We start from the raw sequence: 22,325 nt of genomic DNA, 5'->3' as shown, positions 1-22,325 counted from the left end.
AATAAGGATAAAAATAAGCTCAACTTCTGTTCACATTGGGGTCTCACGTACAGCTTCAGGGCTTCTGCAAGGTATTCCGGTCCTTGAGGAGTTCTGCTCAGGAACATCATTGGTGTCAATGCCCCAGCAGACCCTGGCTCTGCTGCTGCCACCATCTCACTAACACTGCCAGGAGTCCCTGCTCTGGGCCCTACTGCTGCCTAGAGTCCCTGCTCCAGAGCGTGGTATTCATTCTGAGACATTAACTTGCAGACAGTCATTTGAATTTGAGATCTAGTAAATCGTGCTGTTTTGCAGATGTTCGCGATACATAAATTTTTACTTCTGAGAGTTAATTTCTGTACAAATCAGATTCCATATTTTTTCAATTTGATACACATTTGTAGCAAAACAACTTTTATTTTTAATATATTTTCTCGATGGCTTCATGATGTAGCATTAATACTATAGTGTGTCTCCTGATTAACGCCAATTGAAATGATTTCCTGGAAATGAATTGCATCTTAGAATTAATCCAATTTTGTCTCCCCCCACCTGCTAAATCTTTCTGTGAATTTCTAATCATTTTCTGGCACTGTGTAATGCTGCTTGGACCAAGGCAAGCATGCAATCACATGTCAGGCCAGAAATGATTAGGTGCCAATAGTTAAATCACTGTAATTTGTCCAGTAACCTATTTACACTGGAAATTCTTCACAATAAGAAAATTACAGAAGGCAAAGTGAACAGTGGTCAAGCTAGTTGTTCCTCCAATAAATCTTTATCTGCAGCTTCACTTGATCTATAATTGCTTGGTTAAAGGTAAACAGCTTACATCTATGTAGTGTCTTCAATGGGCACAAAGATTACTACTGTCAAAGGAAGGGCTGCATAGTACTTGACCTGGAGTAGCATATCAGGGTCATTTGCTGTCATGCTAGAGGAGATTACAGCAGTAGAGGGCGGTGAGGGTAAGATTAGAAATGAAGATAGCTGTTGTTATATTGAGGCATTGCCAGGTAGGGAGCCAGTGTAAGTCAGCAAACTTCAGCATTAGGAAAAGGACAGTGGAATTTTGGCTGAGCTGAAGTTTACATCATATAAAAGCAGTTTTCTAATTGGCAGCAACAGTGAAGCCTAGGAAAAATTCCTCAAACAGCAGTGGGACTGGACTGGGGATAAAAATAGTGAATAAAAGATGACAAAGATGCCATTATTCAATTTGAAATGTTAACCCAAGTCTCCATGTGCTCTCGGGAGAATCCTATCCCGAGAGAAAGCAGGTATTGTGGCCAATACTTGATTCTCACTCCAAATCAAGGAAGCAAGTAATCAATGGGTTCTTGTGATGCAGTGGTAGTGTCCCTACTTCTAAGCCAGGAGACCAGGGTTCAAGACCAACCTTGATCATCTCTGATCAGGTTGATTAAGGAAGTATCCAGAAAAAGTCATCTTGTGCGAGCTTGGTACCTAGTTTGACTGCTGCTTTACAATGTGGCTGTACTTGACATTTACTGTCAGTGAAGAGCTTTGGAAGTTTTCTGAAGTTGTCTTAGAAATGCAAACCTTTACGAGTTTTGAGAAGATTTGGAACTTAGGTTGTGGTTCTGCATGTAGGTTTGCTCGCTGAGCTGGAAGGTTAATTTTCAGATGTTTCGTCACCCTACTAGGTAACATCTTCAGTGGGCCTCTGGGCAAAGCACTAAGTCTGACTACCCAGACCCCTTGGCATCATGGTAGCCCACAAACCCACCAACACACTAAAACAGCAGCTAATGAACTTTTAAGACCGTACACAGACAAGAAGCAAAACTAATGTCATTTGCAAAATACCGTGCAAGGACTGTAACAAACATTACATTGGACAAACAGGCAGAACAGTAGCCACCAGGATACATGAACACCAACTAGACACAAAACAACATGACCCTCTCTCACTCGTATCCTCACATACAGATAAGGAAGGACACTACTTTGACTGGGACAACACATCCATCCTAGGACAAGCCAAACAGCCATTCATGAGAATTCCTTGAAGCATGGCATTCCAACTGGAATTCTATCAACAAACACATTGAGTTAGACCCCATCTCACCACCTTGAAAGAGAGAGAGAGAAAAGGAAATGACATCACCAACTCAAACATAAATAGAAAGCAGGAATTATCAGTAGTGCTTCGCCCGGAGGCCCACTGAAGGTGTTACCTAGTAGGGTGACAAAACCTGGAAATGAATCTTCCAGCTCAGCGAGCAAACCTTTCTCACAACGATGTACTGAGAGCGCGAAGGAGAGAGATTGATGGAAATGCTGCTGTGCACAGCCTGGAAAGAGGGTGGATGTCTGAAGGGGGGGCAGCAATCTTAACTATCCAGGAGATTTCCTGTCTCAGTTACAAAGCCATTGCAGTTCCCATTGAGTGAGCTGTAGTCTTCCAGTGAGAAAAGCCAATTGCATTAGGTCCTATGGTTAGGCAATGAGAGAGGCTGCAAGTGTTGAAGGTGTGTTGCTGAAGTTGACTGGGTGCTGTTGTTGTCAAGAGCATAAGCAATAGAAGCAGGAGATTGGTTATTGAATATGGGGGTGGGTGTGGGTGTGTGTGTGTGTAGCACAGTTGCGAAATTTGTAGACGACACAAAGCCTGGCTATGGAGAGGTTAGCTGTAAGCTCCAAAATAATTTCAATAAGTTAAGGGAATGAAAGAGGCAGATGGAGTAAGTGTGAGCTAATGTTTAAACCATAGGAGGGTCAAACAGTAAAATGTAATACACGGTAAATGGGAATGTATTGAGATGAATAGCTGAAGTGAGAGATCTTGCCATGTGAGTGCCCAGGTCCCTGAAGATAGCAGTACAGGTGGGTAAGGTTGTTAAGAGGCATATGGAATGTTCTCTGTCATTGGTAGAGGTATAGAATACAAAAGTAAGGATATGATGATGAAACTGTAGAAGACACTGATGAGGTCCCAACTGATTAGTGTGTGCTGTTCTGGTCATGTTACAGGAAGGAAGATGTAATTGTTGTGGAGAGAATGCAGAGAAAATTTTACTTAAATGTTGCCAGGGCTGGAGAGCTCTCACTGAGGTGAGATGGGAGAGACTGGGTGTTGTTTTCCTTGTAACAGAAAAGGCTGAGGGGCAACATGATTGAGATATACAAAATTGTGAGGGATAGAGAGAGAGCAGACAGGAGGGAGCTGTTTCCCTTGGCAGAATGTTCAAAAACCAGGGGTCATCATTTCAAGCTAAGTGACAGAAAGATTAGAGTGGATTAGAGTAAAAATTTTTATCTGGGGTTCACTGCCCAGGTTGGTGGAGACAGAGACTCCAAATTCTTTCAAATGTACCGGGATCTGCACCTTCAGTGCTGTAAGCTGCAGGGCTATGGGCCGTGTGCAGGAAGATGGGATTAGAAAGGGCATCTGGGTGTCTTTGGGCCAGCATGAATAAGATGGGCCAAATGGCTTCCCTTAGTGCTTTGTGATTTCTCTGGTTTGAATTGGCGACAGCAGCAGCAGCAGCAGCCAAGTTTGGTTGGTAATCAGGCTGACTGCTCACCCTTCATGGATGCCCCTCTGGGTCAACCTGCAATCTGTTTTAGTGTAAAAGTAATTTCTCTTTTGGTTGCACCTCATACTCTCTGATTGTAGGACCTGACTGAAAATAAAAGCCTCATGCTGTCAGCTTCCAGACCGAAGAAGGATCGTGACTGATTTAACCCCATGTGTTCAGTAATAGTAAAATGACCTGAAGTTAGAGGGGGAAATATCAGACTACTGGCTTGAGCTCCCTGTAATTAATTACGACTCTGATCTGCAAGTAATTTATTGCTGTTTGATCATGGCTTATTGCGAAGGTATATCTGTATGGCATTACCTTTCCTTAAAAGTCGCCCTTTGAAATTAAATGATCCGTGTTTCTGTCACCACAACAGTACTGAACAAATAGGGCACTTCCCACACACTCCCATGCTCGTAATTCTATCATTCCTTGGACTTCTCCGGCCCTTCCACATGCGACTCTTCCCCTCCCACCTTGTTGTCAACTCCATGTCTTGTTTTTTTTCCCCCAAGTTATTTTGCCAGTTACACCTTGACTGATAAAGTTGCATGCCACGCTAAGTCGTTTTGGATTTGCTTTGCAGTAGTCAGAGTGTTGGTGTGATTCACACAAATGCATGTGCTGCTGAGATCTCCATCTGAGCCGGTTATGGTCACAGTTACAGTTAAGTTGTAATCAGCAATTGTTTGTGAAAAAGTGTTTTGCCTCAGCACCCTGCAACATCTTAATTTAGCAACACCCACAAACGGAAATTCAGTGAGGTGATGGACAAATCTAAATATTCAGTCTATTAAGTGGTCAGAATGAGTAATCTATTTTTAAGTAATCTACTTTCAATTTCCCTGTTGCCAAGTTAATGTTACAGGGTGTGATACTGTTTTGTAGCTTTATGCATCAGTGTGATTTTTATTTAAATTGGATATGCTTTGCTTTTTTTTCTTGCTGTGCTAATTTGCATTCATGATGCAATCCTTCAACTTTTAACACCTGCTTTTAGTAATCTCTAGAAAGTATTACAGAGCTGTTGTCTTATTTTAATTCTGTAAGTTTTAATACCTGCTTCTGTTAATAGCCTTAAAGTATTAAGAGTGTTATGTAGCAGCGTGTCATGTGCTGTTAGCTGATATTCTGTTCCCTATCTATATGCAGGTGAAGGTAATGACTGATAAGGATCTGTTAGCTGTGGCGTGTGAACAGTTCCTTGGGAAAAGTGTACAGGAGACCAAGAGTGTGGTGTTACAAACCCTCGAAGGACACCTCCGAGCGATTCTGGGTAATTGGTGGACCTGAGTTTGTTAAATTTTCTTGTCACAAGCCTGCTCCTCTCTACCTCCACCCTGAAAATAAGGGGATTTGTCCATGTCATAAGCAATGCAGCCCGTATCATTAATAGACTGTGCATAGGTGTCAGTGTGATTAGTAAGCATTGACTGGTGTGCCATTATTTACAGAGACTTTCCCTCTTATGGAGCACTCGAAAGAGACTAAGGCTGCATGCATGTTCCTTCTCACAGTCAGGCCCTGCTTTCTCCCCAACTTGTTTTTTTAAAGATTCTTTCCTTTACAAAAGTGTAACACTGAGTACATGCTTCCCTGTGTTTGACCACATCTTCCCACTACTCCAGGCCACGCCTCAGTTGGGGGGAACGGAGTTTGGGGGTGCATCTGTAGGTGAATGGGTTGTACTAACAACTGTATTCCAGGACTGTCGGAGCCATGTTTCATATATTTGGATGTATGTGGACTTTAAAGTTGATCTAACTTCACATTATATCTCCGATTTCAATCTCTAATTTCTGTCAGTTGTGGTTTAGTTGCTAGCACTCTCATCTCAGCGTATCAAAGATCTGAGTTCAAGTTCCAGTACAGGACTCAAACATGAAAGGTGAGGCTTGGTCTGGTACAGTACTGAGGCTGTGGTACTGTCTTTCAGATGCAGGCATAAGCTAAGAATCCATTTGCCTGCTCATGAGAATGTAAAAGATCCCATGGTGCTTTTTTTTAAAAAGAACAGGGGACTTTCCCCAGCTGCCTGGGCAATATATATCCCTCAGTCAATACCACAGAACGTTATCTGTTCATTATCTCTCACTGTGGGAGTTTTAGTGTGTAAATTGGCTGACATATTTCCCTACGCCACAATCTTGGTTATGCAAGGGTTTGAGAAACCAGAGATCATGTGAAGGTACACTTTCTTGTCCACACTTGTCTCCTTCACTAGATATTGCAGTGAATTTGCTTTGTTCCAGCTTTGTTATGCCCATCACCTTGGGGGTTGGTTAGCTCAGGTGTCACCTCCTGACTGAGGTCACCATGTAGGTCCCACATTCTCAACCTCATCGGAGATGAGTTGACCCTCTGATTAAACCACCACCAGATGTCTCTTGCTGATGAGAGAGCAGTTCTATGGTCCTCTTGCACTACAGAATCTTTACCTTTACACTCACTGAGTTAGTTTCCTTGCAGTGAGCAGTTATGTAGAAACGTGGAAATAGTTACAGGAGTTGGCTGTTTGGGCCTTGAAGCTTGCACCACCATTTAATGTGATCATGGCTGATAAGTCCCAGCTAACAGGCACTCCCTTCATCTATCAAAATGCTAGTAGTCCTTGGGCAAAATGTCACTGCAGGGTTGTAGTGGCCAATTTTCTGAAATAGTGCAGAGTTCGCTCAGCACTGGACTAATGATTTGCATACCACAGACATCAACCTTGTGGGGTCAGGGTCCACATGTCAGTAAACTTAGAAAAAAAATTCCCCGTTGCAAGCAGTGAAAGAATGGATTTTAAATTAAATTTAAAAGTCAGCTGTGGATCATATGTCCAACAGATATTAATAATGAAACATCTCACCATTAATTCCTCACTTTAAAATATGTTTCCACCTCAACAGAATTTAAAATATTAACTTTGATAACATATTTCTCATTTTTCCGATCATCTCTTGCATTGTTATAAAGTATTTTTCACAATTTCAGCCCATTCCAAAATATTTTAAAAACAGTGAAATCTTTTGAACTGTTGTATTGCATAAATTGCAGCAGCCAATTTGTTTATAGCAGAATCCCACAATGAACAGACGAGCTGTTTTTGGATGAGGGATAAATATTGGGTTAAAGGCACCAGGGACACTTGCTGTTCTTCAAACTTGAACCATGTTTTGAAGACCTGCCTGTGCAGGCATGGCCTCAGTGATGCTTCAACTGAGAGACCAGACCACCAGCAAAGTGGCACTCCTTTAACAGGGCAATAAATGTGTTTGCCTGAAATTTGTCCTCTAAGTCATGAATGGGATTTGAACCCATAGCCTTCTGGATTAGAGAAAGTATGCACCCTTCTAAGCCACAACTGTGACATTACTTTATCTTGCTTTTCCTTTGACCTTTATTCAAATTCCAAATCCAACAAATTCAGTTTCTGCAGAGTCCTCGTTTTTCATGTGTTTAAACATTAACTAATCGTTTGACTGGTTTAAACTTGCACTTCCCATGTCTCTGCATTCCAGAAACCATATCCAAGCTAATTTAGTTGACAATCTTGGTTAGTGGGGCAAATCAGAAAGCACATGATAATTGAAAGGATATTTAATTCCTGTCTCTGTTACAGTAGGATTAGGACAGACTTCATCCTTGTTCTGAATAATATGTCAAATTGGTGCTCGTTCTGCAGATGGGTTTTTCTGGTTATTTGGAGTGGAAAGGTGGCTTGAGGGATGTCACATCTGTTTCCCGAGAACAAATTTAAAGCTGGATATTCAGTTATCGCTGAGAGCCGAGAGGACTCCCTGGCTGGCACTCTGCTCTGGTTACTCATTGGGTTGCTGAGAATTGCAGAGACATCTGGGTGATGTCTCATCACATGATACAACTGGCAGTAACTGAGCAGGGAAAGGTCTGCTTCAGTCCTGCACTGCCCACATTTCTTATCTAGGTTCAAGCCCCACTCCAGGGCATTAACATATAGTCAAGGCAGAAAATCAATGCAGTGTGGTACCCTTGGCTGTTGTGATACATCTTCAAATATAAAATGCATATAATAGTTTGTTTTTATTTAGTCATTGCTTTAAGTCTGTTGATAGAATTTATTATTTTATCCATTTTTTGATACTACTTCAATCCCTGACAAAGTTGCAGGCTGAAGTATAGTTTCCTCTGTTCCTCCTCCCTCCAGGTGAATTGTTTGCAAATATTCTGATTTGTTAGTGAATTAACCTGATTTGGTCCCAACCCCCCCACTCCTGTTCCATAGGGACACTGACTGTCGAAGCCATCTATCAAGACCGGGACCAGTTTGCCCAGCTAGTGCGTGAAGTGGCTGCTCCTGATGTCGGCCGCATGGGAATCGAGATCCTCAGCTTCACTATCAAGGTGAAAAATAACGCAATATATCTCAAATACAGTTATCTGCAGCCACTTTCTCTGTCACCTGCTGTTTCGTTTTAATGAAGGTAAAATTTTTCCTTCAGCTGGATTCTGCAAAGAGCTGACAAAGAGTTGAGGGCTCTGGTGGCCCAGTGGTAGTGTCCCCACCTCTGAGCCAGTAGCCCTGGGTTCAAGTCCCACCTGCTCCAAAGGTGTGCAGTAAAATCTCTGAACAGGTTGATGAAAAAATGGTGACAGAGATATTTGGAATAAGCATATTATTCATTCCCTATATATTAGGGGATTTGGGACTTCTGTTTGGTGTGGGTCCATGGAAACGTGATGTAGTCATTGAGCCCCTCGGTTAGATTGTAGCTGTAACTTGACTTCTATCCACTTTGGATCTTTGTTCCCTTGTAACCTTGTCCAATGAAAATCTGTCCATCTCAGATGCAAAATTTTCAATTGATTTTTTCATTTCCCCCTTCCCCAGTCTCATCATTGCTTTGTGGTAGAGTTTTAGATTTTCACACCCCTTTTTGTGTGAGGCAGTGCTCAGAGACATTATCTTTGAAAAACCTAGTTCAGCTTGGAATTTCTGGCCCTTTTCTGCACTTCCCTCCAGAAAGTTTTTTTTGTGGATCCAATCAAATCCTTTAACCATCTTAAACACCTCCAAAGAGATCACCGCATGATGTTCCGTCTTCATTACAATACAAGCCTAGACAGGGTAGATGTGGGAAGGATGTTCCAATGACTGGGACATCCAGAACCAGGAGTCACCATCTAAGGACAGGGATTTAGGACTGAGATGAGGAGGAGCATCTTCAGCCAAAATCTGTGAATCTTTGAAATTCTCTACCTAAAAGGGCTGTGGAAGATCAGTCATTCAGTAAGTTCAAGACAGAGATGGATGCATAGATAGTTACTAATGACATCGTGGGATATGGGGATATTCTGGTCAGCTGCCTTGAACTGTTAAAATCCACGTGCTCTATGTACAGCACCATGCCATTAGAGAGAGAATTCCAGGATTTTGACCCATGACATTAAAAGAACAATGATATATTTCCAAGTCAGGATGGTGAGTGGCTTGGAGGGGAACTTGCAAGGGGTGGTGTTCCCATGTATCTGCTGCCCCTCCATTCTTCTAGATGGAAGTGGGCATGGGTTTGGAAGGTGATGTCTGAGGATCTTTGGTGAATTTCTGCAGTGCATCTTATAGATGATACACACTGCTGTTACTGAGCGTCGGTGGGGATGTTAGGGGAAGTGATGCTAATCAAACAGGTTGCTTTGTCCTGGATGGTGTCAAGCTTCGAGTGTTGTTGGAGCTGCACCCACCCAAACAAGTCATACAGCACAGAAATAGACGCTTCAGTCCAACCAGTCCATGCTGAAATAATATAATACTCAATCAGGGGTACAGATGTTGAGGCAGATGATTAGTCTGGAAGGGCAGAAGAGGTTCATGAGGCAGAACGACTGCCTAATGGTCCTATTTTACCCTTTTGCTCTATGTATCATTCTGGTGAGTCTACACTGTACCATCCTCGAAGGTCACTTTCTGAGATGTAGTGCCCAAACCCACCAACCGTTTTTTATAACTGCATCATGACTTGTATCCTCTTGTATCGGAACCCCTTGAGATAAAGATTAGCATCGCATTAACAATTTAGCTTTTAATAGTTTCTATACTTTTGCTTAAAATTGTTCTGATAAAAGCTGATTTTATTTTTAAATTCATCCGTGTTGATCTTTTAAAAGAGTAATCTGTTGGATGTTTGTGTTTGAATACCAGAGCTTTCCCCCACTCTGTGCTATTGATTTGAATCTGCCAATTGGATGGAAAGATGGTGAATGCAGATGAGCAGTTTCCACAGAGCTTGTTAGTGGATTCGGGCTGTAATTTTGATTCTCTCTCAATGTGCTCCATTACAGGAGACTGGTGCTAGCAGAGCTTTTGAGAGTGAATGCCCTTCCTACCTTTTTGGCTGCTAGGTAACAAACATTTGGAGTGAGGGACGAGCAGTGTGGGTGGGATGGGGTGGGTGCAACTGCACAGGCCACGTTTAAAGATATCTTGTGACTTCTGCATTCAGCTGCTTTCTCTTTGGTGTTGTGTCTGCATTATCTCTTCACATCTCAAAAGGAAGAGAACTAGCTTAATTTCCGGTGTTCATGGGTAGCTGCAGGTATCACTTTTACAGGGTGTGGATAGTTTGGATTGCACCAAGGATTGGTGCTGAATCACTGCCTGTTTCTGATTGCCATGCATGTTCCAGTTGAGCAAGGAGGTCAGTAAGTGTCACGGCCATTGATGCCTGCAGATGATATTTGGCCATCTGAGATGGTGAGCACAGGACTGAACATCTGGAGAGCTGGCCAAAAGTGCTGCAAGACCAAATGGTGAGGACCAAAGACCCACTCCATGGACAATCTGTTTGAGCCAGAGGAAGACTATCAGCGTAAAGGTGTGAAACGTTTGGCGATCTGGAGACGGTGAATGGCTTCAAATAACTGGCAACACTGGCGGCAGGAGGTGGGAATACAGAAAAACAATCAAATACTGGATTAGCTCTGGCTGAAGTCTTACATGATGGAAAAGTCTCACTGAAACTCAGCGCAAGAACCTACAAGAGATTTGAGACTTTTTTTTGTGTCGTATACAAACTTAGATTCAAGAAGAGAGGGGCAACAACTAGATAGCAGTGTGATGCAGAGGTTGAGCTGGATGTGTGGCGTGATTAGTAAAGGTGCAATCAAGAGTCAGCACATCAGGCAATCAGTGAAAACTGGGAGAGCATCAAAACAAGTTGCTGGGAGGGGTTTGAAATAATGGTCTTCTGCGAGATGAGGAATGAGTTGGGGGAGAGGAATGGAGAAGAGAAAGGCTTAAGACCAAGTGGAAAGATGCAATGAAAAGAAACTTGTACCGAGATTGGTTGAGGAATGGGTGACTGGGAGGAGGTGAAGGGAGATCATCAATCAGCAACACCAAGCAAAATGGAAGAAGCCAAAAGAAAGGAAAAAGAGATGTAGGTGGTTCAGAACTTTAAAGTCTTGTTTAGGTTAGTGCAGTCAAAGCAACCAACTTAACCATGCCACATATAGTCATAGAGTCCTACAGCACGGATTTTTTCTTTTCAAATCCTTTGAAACACAAATCAAGCCTGTTTCCTGTTCTTTTTCTCAGAGGGTGGTAAGTTGGGTCCAAGTCAATGTGTTTGTGGATAGAGTTCTAGTTGGAATGCCATGCTTCTAGAAATTCTCGTGCGTGTCTCTGTTTGGCTTGTCCTAGGATGGATGTGTTGGTCCAGTCAAAGTGGGGTCCTTCTTCATTTGTATGTAAGGATGCTAGTGAGAGAGGGTCATGTCGTTTTGTGGCTAGTTGTTGTTCATGTATCCTGGTGGCTAGCTTTCTGCCTGTTTGTCCAATGTAGTGTTTTATTCCGTTTTTGCGAGCTACTTTGTAATTTCCACAAAAGCCACAAAAAGACATAATCCACTATTACTAGTATCCTTTCATACAGATAAGGAAGCACACCATTTTGACTGGGAAACACATCCATCATAGGACAAGCCAGAGACATGCACAAGAATTCCTAGAAGCATGGCATTGCAACCAGAACGTTCTCAACAAACACATTGACTTGGATCCCATTTACCACCACCGAGGGGAAAAAAAAGGAAATTACATCACCATCTTGAATCTCTCTAAGTTTGTATACAGAATCCTAAACACACAAGTAGAAAGTGGGTCGTCACACCAGCGCTTCACCAGAGGCTCACTGATGCTGTTACTGCATATGGTGACGAAATGTCTGAAGACAAACCTTCCAGCTCAGCGAACAAACTTACATCCAGAACATCAACCTGGGCTCCAAATCTTCTCAAAACTCACCAAAGGGCCTGCCTCCATGCTGGAGGACTCTGTGACTCTACGTGGCACAGTCAAGTTGGTTGCTTTGTTTAATGGAATTACTTGCACAGTAGAGAAAGCTTAGCTCCTGGATGGTGTCAAGCTGCTTTGAATGCTGTTGGAGCTGCACCCATCCAGGCAAATAGGGAGTATTCCAATCCACTCCTGACTTGTGCCTTGTAGATGGTGAATAGACTTTGGGGAGTCAGGAAGTGAGTTACTCACTGCAGTATTCCTAGTCTCTGACCTTTCCTTGAAGTCAGTGTGTTTATGTGGCAAGTCCAGTTGAGTTTCTAATCAATAGTAGCCTCCAGGATGTTGATACTGGGGGATTCAGTGATAATGCCGTTGAATATTGTGGCAATGGCTAGATACTGTCATGTTGGAGATGGTCATTGTCTGAGCACTTGTGTTATGAGTGTGGTACGTAGCACCTAGCAGCCCAAAGCTGCTCAGGTCTTGCTGTATTTATTTAGACATGGAGTTTTGCATTATCTGAATATTTTTGAATGGAGCTGAACATTGTGTAGTCATCAGCAAACATCCTCACTTCTGACCTTATGATGAGGGAAGGATATTGATGAAGCAGCTTTAAATGTTTGTGCATGGACACTACCCTGAGGAACTGCTGAAGTGTCCTAGGGATGAGGCGACTAACCTCCATTAACCACAGCCACAATCTCATGCCAGGTCTGACTCCAACCAGTGTTCTGTGTTGCTGATGTTGCTTAAGGAATATTGACTAGAACATTCATCTGATGAGCTTCAGTTAGCAATGTAGGATCATTCCTCCTTCTGAGAAGACCAGATGGAGCATCAGTTCAATGTCCCGCTGTAATGATAGCATCTGTAATAGTGCTCATTCCTTTCTGTGATCAAGGTACACTTGATGCATTGTCAGTGAGCTAAATAAACGCAGGAGGCATCACAGCTGAGTTTATTCAACAGCCACCCAGAGTACTGTAAGGCCCATCGGTGGTCACCTTTCCACACCCCAAAAACCTGAGGCTGGGTTTAGAGTTTAGTTCTCATCAGCTAACTGCTTGCATTCTTTCAATTGAACCTGAGATATTTTATGGTCTCTGTGTCTTCCTGTTGATTGGTCTATGGGAACTGTAATGTGCATTATCTAGAATGGTTGTGTTTCAGCATTTGTATACATCCTGCACAACTGGCCTGTACCAGTGTATAGGTCCACATATGAAAGTTCCTATGCCTCTTTTTGAAAGCAATCAGCTTAACCTCCAATTCCTGTCTCCCTGTTGTGTTTACCTAGCTTCCCTTAAGCACATCTAAGAAGATTTATTTTAAAATGGTGCACATGGGGAATACCCAGTCAGATTTTCCGGAAAGAAAAATCACAGGCACCAACTACAGTTCTTGTTTCAGCAGAATCTTCCACCTGTGGAGGGAATCTTAAGACAAATCTCCAATGTGGATTTTGTGTGTCCTGGAATATTCAGTGAACCATAACATTCTATAGCAGGATGCCATTTCTTCAACCTCTATCTGTTCAATGGCTCCCCTTTCTATGGAACTTGTGATATTAGAAGCATGTCATCATTCAGCTGTATATAAGTCTCTAGAGCTGTGTTATTTTTAGACGGAGGTTTTAGAACCATGTTAAGAATGAGGAGAATCTTTGGTTTATATTTTAAGACCTGATGGAGTATTTGCTGTGCTTGCGTTTACAAACTGTGATGAGTATGTATTACCTTAACCCTCTGATGACCTGTTTCTTATTTAAGAAGAAATGTACATTTTTCATATTTCACTCCAGAAGAACTGATCTTTGTAAGAGTGCTTTCTCGGATTGAAATCAGTAATGACGGTGTTTATTTTCCTGGGTAAAACATCGAGTGAGTTTATAAAGTCAGTCACATGACACCAGGTTATAGTCTAACAGGTTTATTTGAAATCACAAGCTTTCAGAGCACTGCCTCATCATCACCTAACAAGGGATCATTTTACAAAAATCATGAAGTGAAGTGAACCCCCCCAGCCATGATGGTGTGAAGGTGGGAGTCTGACAGGCTGACTCTGTTCCTTATCACTGAACTCAGCTTGTGAAATCCTGCAATGATTTAACTTGAGCCATTCTGACCTGAAATCTAAATGAGTTCCTGAAACTCTGGTGCAGAAACAGTGTTGTAATTCTGAGAGGCACAGGCTACATGAGCTAGTGCATTAACCCAAGTCTGAGGAATGGAAACAATTTGGAAGGTGCTGGCTTACTGTCTGATGGAATTTCCATTTAGTGCACAATTTACAATGTGAGTTAGTAGACAGTAACTGGCAGAATCTTTGCAGTTACAGTGGTCATCAAAACGTTTTTTTCATGTTTCATCAATATGCCCTGTGAAGCATCACTAACTTAAAGCAAAAGGTTCGCCAGCGAAATTGTCTTCACTGGACATCATCCAGGAAATGACCGGTCATTTTCCTTGTTCAAGACTCTCCTTAGTTATTTCATCAGGCTTTTAAATAATGACATTCTTTAAATTCCTCTGAATTCTCCATATGGAGAATGTTCAGTCATTTGCCAATTTGTATTTTTTTGCTGATTTTGAACACCCTTGCCTGATTTCAAACCAGAGTCTCAAATAGTCTGGGTTCAATATCAAATTCTTTTCTGACTCCCCAGGTCATTTCAAATTAGCCCCCAACTTATTTTGTCCTCACTGTTTTGTTCCATCTCTGTCTGTCTGTCTCTTTCTCTCCCACTCGCTCTGCGTGCGTGCGTGTGTGTGTCCCTCTCTCTCTCTGTCTCTCTCTCGCTCCCCCATGTGTGTTTTCTGTGTGTGTGTGTGTGTGTGTGTGTGTCTCTCTCTGTTTCTCTCATTCTCTCTCTCTCTTCCTCTCTTTGTCTCTGTGTGTCTGTTTCTCTCTGTCTCTGTGTCTCTCCCAACCCCCCCCCAACCCATGTGTGTGTCTGTCTCTGTGCATGTCTGTGTGTGTGTGTGTCGCTCTTGCTCTCTCTCTCGCGCTCTGTCCCCCCCAGAGTCTAGCGGAGGTTTACAGGAACGATCCAGGAGATGAAGGGCTTGTCATGTGAGGAGCAGTTGAGGACTCTGCCCTGACTCGATGGAGTTTAGAAGGATTGGGAGAGTCTGATTGAAACGTTGAATACTGTCAGGCCTTGATCGAGTGTTTTCACAAGTAGGAGGGACTAACACCCAGGGGCACAGCCTCCGAGTGAGGAACTGAGGTGAGGAGGAGTCCCTTCAGGCAGAGGGTGTGGATTCTGTGGAACTCATTGCTGCAGACGACTGTGGGGGCAAAGTCATTGAGTAGTTTTAAGACACAAATGGATAGTTTCCTGGTTAGTAAAGGGATCGAGGGTAACAGGGAGATAGCAGGAGATTGGAGTTAAGAAATGTATCAGCCATGACTGAATGGTGGTGCAGAATCAATGGACTGAATGGCCTTGTGCTCCTATATCTGATGGTCTTTATTGAACGAGCAGAGAATCAACACAGCAGAAGTTTGTGCAGAATATTATCTGAAGAATGTAAACTGTTTTAAAAGTGAATCAAAGAATGACTTTTTTTGTTAGCTATTGCTCAATTGGGAGTGAATTCTTGAGTATTAAGTCAGTGCTTCCCAAATGTTTTCCTGATTGTCACCCCATTTTGAGGTTTGCAAGTTTTCACCTTTCCTCTGAGAACAGAGCAGGAGCATGGCTTTTGTAACTTCGGCCAAATCCACAGCAACCATTGTGGTTCTGATGCTGTGACCCCAAAATCCACAGCTTGCTAACCTGCACTGGGTTCTGAGCCCCACTTTGGGGAAAACCCTGTGTTAAAGTCATGGTACTTCAGCATTAACGTTGCACTGCACCGTTGGAGAGTTTATCCTTCAGATAAGAAGTTAAACCAAGGTGCCATCTCCATTCTGAGGGAGATGCTGAAGTTCCCTGGCTATGTTCAGGGAGAAGAACAAGGGAGTTGTCCTGGTCAAAGTTCACTCCTCAATAGTTCCAAAATATGTGATGTAATCATTAATAAAGCTGATGTTTGCAGGAGCTTCCAGTACATAATCTCATTGCCATGTTTCTTAGATTGCGATAGCAACTGTATTTCAAGCATATTTAATTGGCAATAAAATACCATGAGATATCCAGTGGGTACGAAAAGGGCTATGTAAGTGCAAGTCATTTTTAAAGAGGATTGAATTGAATTGAATGGAATGGAGTGGATGGAATGTAGGCCAAAGAAAAAAATTAAAGTAAATGTTTAAATGAAGTAAAACACCAGAACACAATAATTTCTGCAGAAACGTTTTTTGTAGGTCTGTTCCCAGCATTTCATGAACCTTTTACCAACATGTTCACCAGGGGCACTGGGTATCCATTTGATGTAAAATAACAAGTCCAAAATGCTCAAAACAGAAATCATCCAAAGGTCAGGTAGCGTTCATTTAAAAGGGAAACTGAGATGTTGTTTCAGGACAATGGCTGTCCATCAGAGCTGGTTATTATTCATTTGTTTGAAGACCATCCTGTGACCATTCTGTGAAGCAAAGTGTGACTGTTCTAAATGGCTCTCCCAGAATGAAACACTGAAATGTAACATTCGTTTGATGTGTCATCACATTCGCTCCAATTTTGTAATACAGTCACTCCACTTTCGAGTTGGATTTGATTGTTGTCAGCTTGGTCTATGCTGGTACTCTAGCAATAAAACATTTATTCCTCTCGATGGCTATTCAGGGTACTGGTGACCTTCTGTTACCTGAGTGCCTGTTCTTTTTTTTTTTACAGGATGTTTATGACAAAGTGGAATATCTCAGCTCACTGGGGAAATCACAGACAGCGATAGTGCAGCGCGATGCAGAGATAGGAGTGGCAGAAGCCGAGAGAGATGCTGGAATACGGGTAAGCATGATTCTCAAACTGTAAAATGGCAAGGAATTGTACGCCATTTGAGTTTGATCATACCAGCCGTTTCCGTGTGACTGGATGTGGAAAAACACAGATATCTAACTTCTTACTCCTGTTAGTGAGAAAAGCCACACACTTTGCAATGAACTGTTATAGAAATCAGATTTAATCTGTTTATTTTGAATCAGTAATCTGGAGAATCTCCTGTAGTAAATTGCCAAATGCAAAACAACTGAGCTGTGTGGCATTTGTGATCAAGGGGAAATGTGAGCTCATTAAACATATGTCCACAAATAGTCTCTCGTGGTTTAGTGATGTCTGTAACCGGAGTTTCCCAGATTCACCTCTGGCCTCAGCTTTCCTTTTTGCTCCCACATCTTTTCTGTCCCTGTTCCCTTTCCACATCCCCAGCTCAAGGTGTTCACCTGTTATGTAGCTCCAGCCAATCTGTAGTATCTTAGTAAGTGTTACCTGCCAAATGATTCTAACTTGGTTGATCAAACAGAAAATAAGAGACTTATTTCCTGCAAAAAGAAATTTTATTGACTCTAACAAAAATAGAAGCTACTGGGAAAGATCAACAGATCTGGCAGCAGACATCAGTGGAGAGAAATCAGAGTTAACTTTCGGGTTCCGTGATATCTCCTTAGAACTGGCTCGACCAGTCTAACAGTTCTCTTTCCCTTAGTTCCAGCTGTTCCCGCCATTACATACGGTGATGCTAACTAAATGTTTCCCATGCAACCTTAACTGCTTATTACAATAACATTGTCAACCCTGAGTATATTCCTGGAGATTTCGCATGACCATACCAGTGACTTGCCCCACACTATCATTGGTTCATGTTCCAGATGTTGTACTTTGCTACAGCCAGTTGAAAAGGGAACAGGATCATCAATACCAGTCGAATTCACTCTGATACTGATGAAATAACCACTTCCCCTTCCTTGACTGGTGAGTGCACCAAGTACATGAGAAATAAGAATAGAACAGACTGGAAGGAATCAGCAACACGTGTAGCAGCATCTGTGGGGAGAGATAAAGTTAATGTTTGGGGTTGATATGACTCTTTGGATTACTGTGAAGAAAGGTCATGGGGCTTATAATGTTCACTCTGTTGTTTTCACCACAAACACCTCCAGACATTCAGAGTCTGTAACATTTTCAGTTTTTACTTCAGATGTCTCTCAATTGCAGTATTTTGCTTTTATTAGAGGATATGAGAACATTTTTTGCTGTCACCTGGAGGTTAATCATCATCTGGGGAATCCTGGCCAATGGCTATCCAAAATGCAGCTTTGTGGCAGTGTGTTATGAACAGGTTTTCAAGGGCAAATGTTGAGAGAGATGCAATCAGGAGGGGCTGTTACACCTGAGCTCTGTCCTCCTCCTCCTCATGAGATTCCCAGATAATCTCTGGCTGTGGGAATGCTGATTCACCTCCTGTTCCATTTGCTTGCTTAGAGTAGCCAACTCCTAGTTGACACAGCACTGGAGTTGAGATCTCTTATTGTTCAGTGTCCAACAAAAACCGTGTACAGAGGAACCTCAATTATCCAAATATCAATTATCTGATTATCAGATTATCCGAAGGGGATCTCAAGGCCCTGATAGAAACATTACATCAAAGAGCTGTTTCAACCCTGATTGTGTCTTCAGTTTACAGCTGGAAGGATTAAAAACGAACTCAGCACACTGAAATGCTGCTGAGAACAGTCCTGGACAGTCCAGGCACCGTCTCGAACTGACTGAACCCTGGCCTTTCGCTCTCTCTCCGCTCTCTCCTCTCTCCACACTTTCCCCACACACTAGACAGGGATGTACTCTAAACCCAGAGCAAAGTGAGAGCATGTCAGACAGTTGTGTGTGTGCGCATGCCCAATGTGCTTTTGCCTAGTCACCTGAGCAGACTTCACAGAAAACTTCATGCCCCAGAGGAAATCAATTAACCAAATAACCAATTATCAGAATGAAATTGTGCCTGCCCACCTCGCTTGGGTAATCCAGGTTTCCTCTGTACACTCTAGTATAAGTTGAGTCCTTATTTTTGTCCAAAAAATTACATTTTTCCATACGTCTTATGTAAATGTCGACCCTAGTTCATAACAGATGAACATTTGAGTCAAGGTATTATCCTGTATATAAATGTAATGATGAGGAAATGAATTGTTTTCTGTGCTGATATGTGTCTTGATGTATAATTCACACTAATTTGGTGCGAATCAAAGATGGAATATTTGATTCTAAGGCAGGGCCTGGATGGTGCAGAGAATGAAGATTGCACCAAAGCTGCCTGCTGAACTTGAAGATAAGCTATTACGGTTTCACCAGTTTGTAATCAGAAATCAGCAGAAGGCAGGCTTCTGCTACTGATATGGTATTTTGGGCTGTAGTAGCATCAATTTCAGCCCCTCTAAAATAGTATCCATGTAATGGTTGACCCCATTAAAAATTGAAAATAAAAGTCTAAGGATTTTGACCTTTACACGAGTATATGCAGCAAATCTTTAGCGGAGCTCCAAGGTGAATTCCTAAATCATGCATTTGTCTTGTGAATTCATTCAGTTTTTAAGGTTTGATTCATTGTGGGCCAACAAATCCTCATTAGTGTTTTGTTTCTTTTTCTCCATGCTCTCTCTCTTCTCCCCACCCAATAAAAATCCCACAGGAGGCAGAGTGCAAGAAGGAAGCGATGGATGTTAAGTACAGTGCTGACACCATGATGGCTGACTCCAAGCGAGCATTTGAAATGCAGAAGGCAGCCTTTAATCAGGAGATAAATATCAAAGTAAGTGCCTTCTGTCAGGACCGACTACTCTCACTCATCGACAAGTTCAATAACTCAACACGAACCCAGGGAGCCCCTTGGAAACTGGAAATTATTAATTCTTCTTAACGTGTGTGTGAGCAAGAAGCCGGAAGTGATGGTCAGTCCCTCACGCCTGCTCCCCCATTCAGTAACATAGTTATGGCCCTGGTTAACCAATTTTTATCTAGTCTTTTTGAACAAAGTAGGTGAAGTCAGGGCAGTGCAGTAGATGTGATATATGAACTTTGAGGGCCTTTTTAGAAGGTAACATCTTGTAGACTCCTGGCAAAGGTCGGGACCCAGATAGAACTGTTTGAGAGATGACTACAGAACCACAGTTTAAAGGTGGTAGGAAGTGGCGTTCCACAGGCAGCTGGAAATACTCAGGCAGCAGCTTCAGGGGAAAAAGTGAAACTTCAGGTCAGTTTCCTGCTCTGTCGCATTTTGCTTTTATATTAGTTTATCTGAGGGAGTGTGTGCAACAATGAGTATTAAATTTTTGGAAATATGGTGTTGAATTTGCAGTGACAGCAAAGCACAGCACATAATCATCATGAATGACTACATTACAGTAAAATACAGAAAGATACCGACAGGCTTGGTTAATGCATGTCTAAATGGCAAATGGAAAGAATGGGGTGTTTCATATTTTAATGAGGAGTGAGTGCAGTAATTACTTCTCAGGCAAAAAAACAAGTAAATGTGTTAGTGGATCTAAAAGACCTGGGAATGCAGATTCTAAAATCTACAGACGTAACGCTGAAGTTTCCTTTCTAGAGGAATAGAATTCTGAAATGAGTTAAGTGTACATTTGATCTTGTCCACCCCACAGTTGGAGTATTTCTGTGCAGCCTGGACTCAATTGTAGCTTAAAAAAAGGGACTGATAACACGAGGTGAGCAGATCAAACTTACAAAAGTTGAAAAGGTGCAAAGATCCTACTTTTTGAAGGATTTCACTTAATCAAGAAATTGAGGTGAATTGTAGTGGCATACTAATTCTTAAGTTTTAGCCTTTATTGTGCTTCACTTAAGAGCTGGACTCCTCTTGGGGAATGTCTGGACGTATAACATGGAAACTCAACTTAATGGAGATCAACTGCCAGAGTGGATGTTGCAACATTTATAAGATATTGGGACAGCTATATGGATAGGAAAGATTTAAGGGATATGGGCAAATACAGACAAATGGGAGTGGTTTAGTTTGGGAAACCTGGTCACATTGACGACTAGGACCAAAGAGTCTGTTTCCATCCTGTATGACTTGGTGACTGTATGACCAGTGAGTGTTGTGCATAGCATTCCAAGTGTGGCCTCACGAAAGGTTCCTTGGATTTCTCTGTAACTTTCTGTTGGATGATGTGCTTTGCCATGTGGATGAGAATTAGGAAGGCCTTGAAGTGACTCAAGGGGCTGGACACAGAACATTGAGGCCAATTCAAGAATAGTCTTAAAGCAGAGCTGTAAGGATCAACTTTGAGCCCTCCTGGGAACATGGAAGGGCATTTTACTAGATGCGGCGTACTCGTTGATCAGAGCACACAATCATCTCCTGCAAGGACAATGATGGTTACAAGTTCAAGGCTCTCAAAGGGCATTGTGAGGTATTTCTTTATTCAGCGGTCAATCATCAAATTTGAATATATTCTCTTGAATAACTAAAGCACAAAGTTTCGAAACGTAGAAAATTGGATTAGGCCATTTGGCCCTTTTGAACTTACTCTGCCATTCGTTATGCTCGTGGTTTCTCATCTAACTCAATAACCTTCTCCCCATGCCCTTTGATCCCTTGAGACCCAAATGCTACATCCATGTGCTACTGGGGAAAGATGAGGCAAGTTGGTATTCTGAGTTTAAATCCCATGCTGACCTGTCCCGCTTCATCCTGGCCCTTTCTCAGAGACTGCTGCCGGAAGGGGAAAAAGAAAAAAAAAAGTTTTAAAGAAATGAGTGAGGAGAATAATGGATTCTGAAGCCGAAAAGGAATCTTCAAATCTTCAAGAAATTAAAGGGAATAAAGATTGTGTTTGAAGTGTTTGTTCAAAGTATAATAGAATATTAGGATACAGCAAAGTCTATTTAAACATTTAGGTAAGAGGATTATAGAGTCATAGAGTTGTACAGCATGGGAACAGACGTCTGGTCCAACTCATCTGCGCCAACCAGACATCCCAATCTGACCTCGTCCCATTTGCCAGCACGTGGCCCATATCCCTCTAACCCCTTCCTATTCATATACCCATCCAGATTCCTTTAAAGTGTCTAGTTGTACCAACCTCCACCAATTCCTCTGACAGCTCATTCCGTACGTGCACCACCCTTCACGTGAACAAGTTGCCCCTTGGGTCCCTTTTAAATCTTTCCACCCTCACCCTAAACCTATGCCCTCTAGTTTTGGTATCTCCTACCCTGGGGAAAAAGACCTTGGCTATTCGCTCTATCCATGCCCCTCATGATTTTATAAACCTCTATAAAGTCACCCCTCAGCCTCCGGCACTCCAGGGAAAACAGCCCCAGTGTATTCTGCCTCTTCCTGTGGCTCAAACCCTCCAACCCTGGCAACATCCTTGTAAGTCTTTCCTGAACCTGTTCAAGTTTATCAATATCCTTCCTATCAAGGGGTGATGATTGATGTTTCCTTAGGGAAAGGTCACCCTAGTTGTTGTATCTACCAGTTGCTGATAGACTGCTCTCCCACCACACCCCTCTTCATTCCCTTCTGTTTTGTATTCCTGTCAAAGTGGCTGTTACTTTCTGCAGTTCCACATGGTGTCCTGTACAAACCTGTCACAAATAACCGTGCTTCAAGTGTGACACA

General features: G+C 42.4%; 1 protein-coding gene across 1 annotated transcript in view; it reads left to right on the top strand.

Moving 5' to 3' along the window:
- The window catches only part of LOC132830596 (flotillin-2), a 95,703-nt gene that overhangs the window by 64,669 nt on the left and 8,709 nt on the right, over positions 1 to 22,325 (top strand). Inside the window, exons 4-7 of the mRNA XM_060848444.1 lie at positions 4,686 to 4,809; positions 7,783 to 7,901; positions 16,580 to 16,693; positions 19,368 to 19,487. Of these exons, the coding sequence (XP_060704427.1) occupies positions 4,686 to 4,809; positions 7,783 to 7,901; positions 16,580 to 16,693; positions 19,368 to 19,487 (477 nt within the window). The remainder of the gene's footprint in view (positions 1 to 4,685; positions 4,810 to 7,782; positions 7,902 to 16,579; positions 16,694 to 19,367; positions 19,488 to 22,325) is intronic.

This window comes from Hemiscyllium ocellatum, chromosome 31 (genome assembly GCF_020745735.1).
Source record: "Hemiscyllium ocellatum isolate sHemOce1 chromosome 31, sHemOce1.pat.X.cur, whole genome shotgun sequence".
Lineage (NCBI taxonomy): Eukaryota > Metazoa > Chordata > Chondrichthyes > Orectolobiformes > Hemiscylliidae > Hemiscyllium > Hemiscyllium ocellatum.
This window is presented reverse-complemented; position numbering and strand designations above follow the sequence as displayed.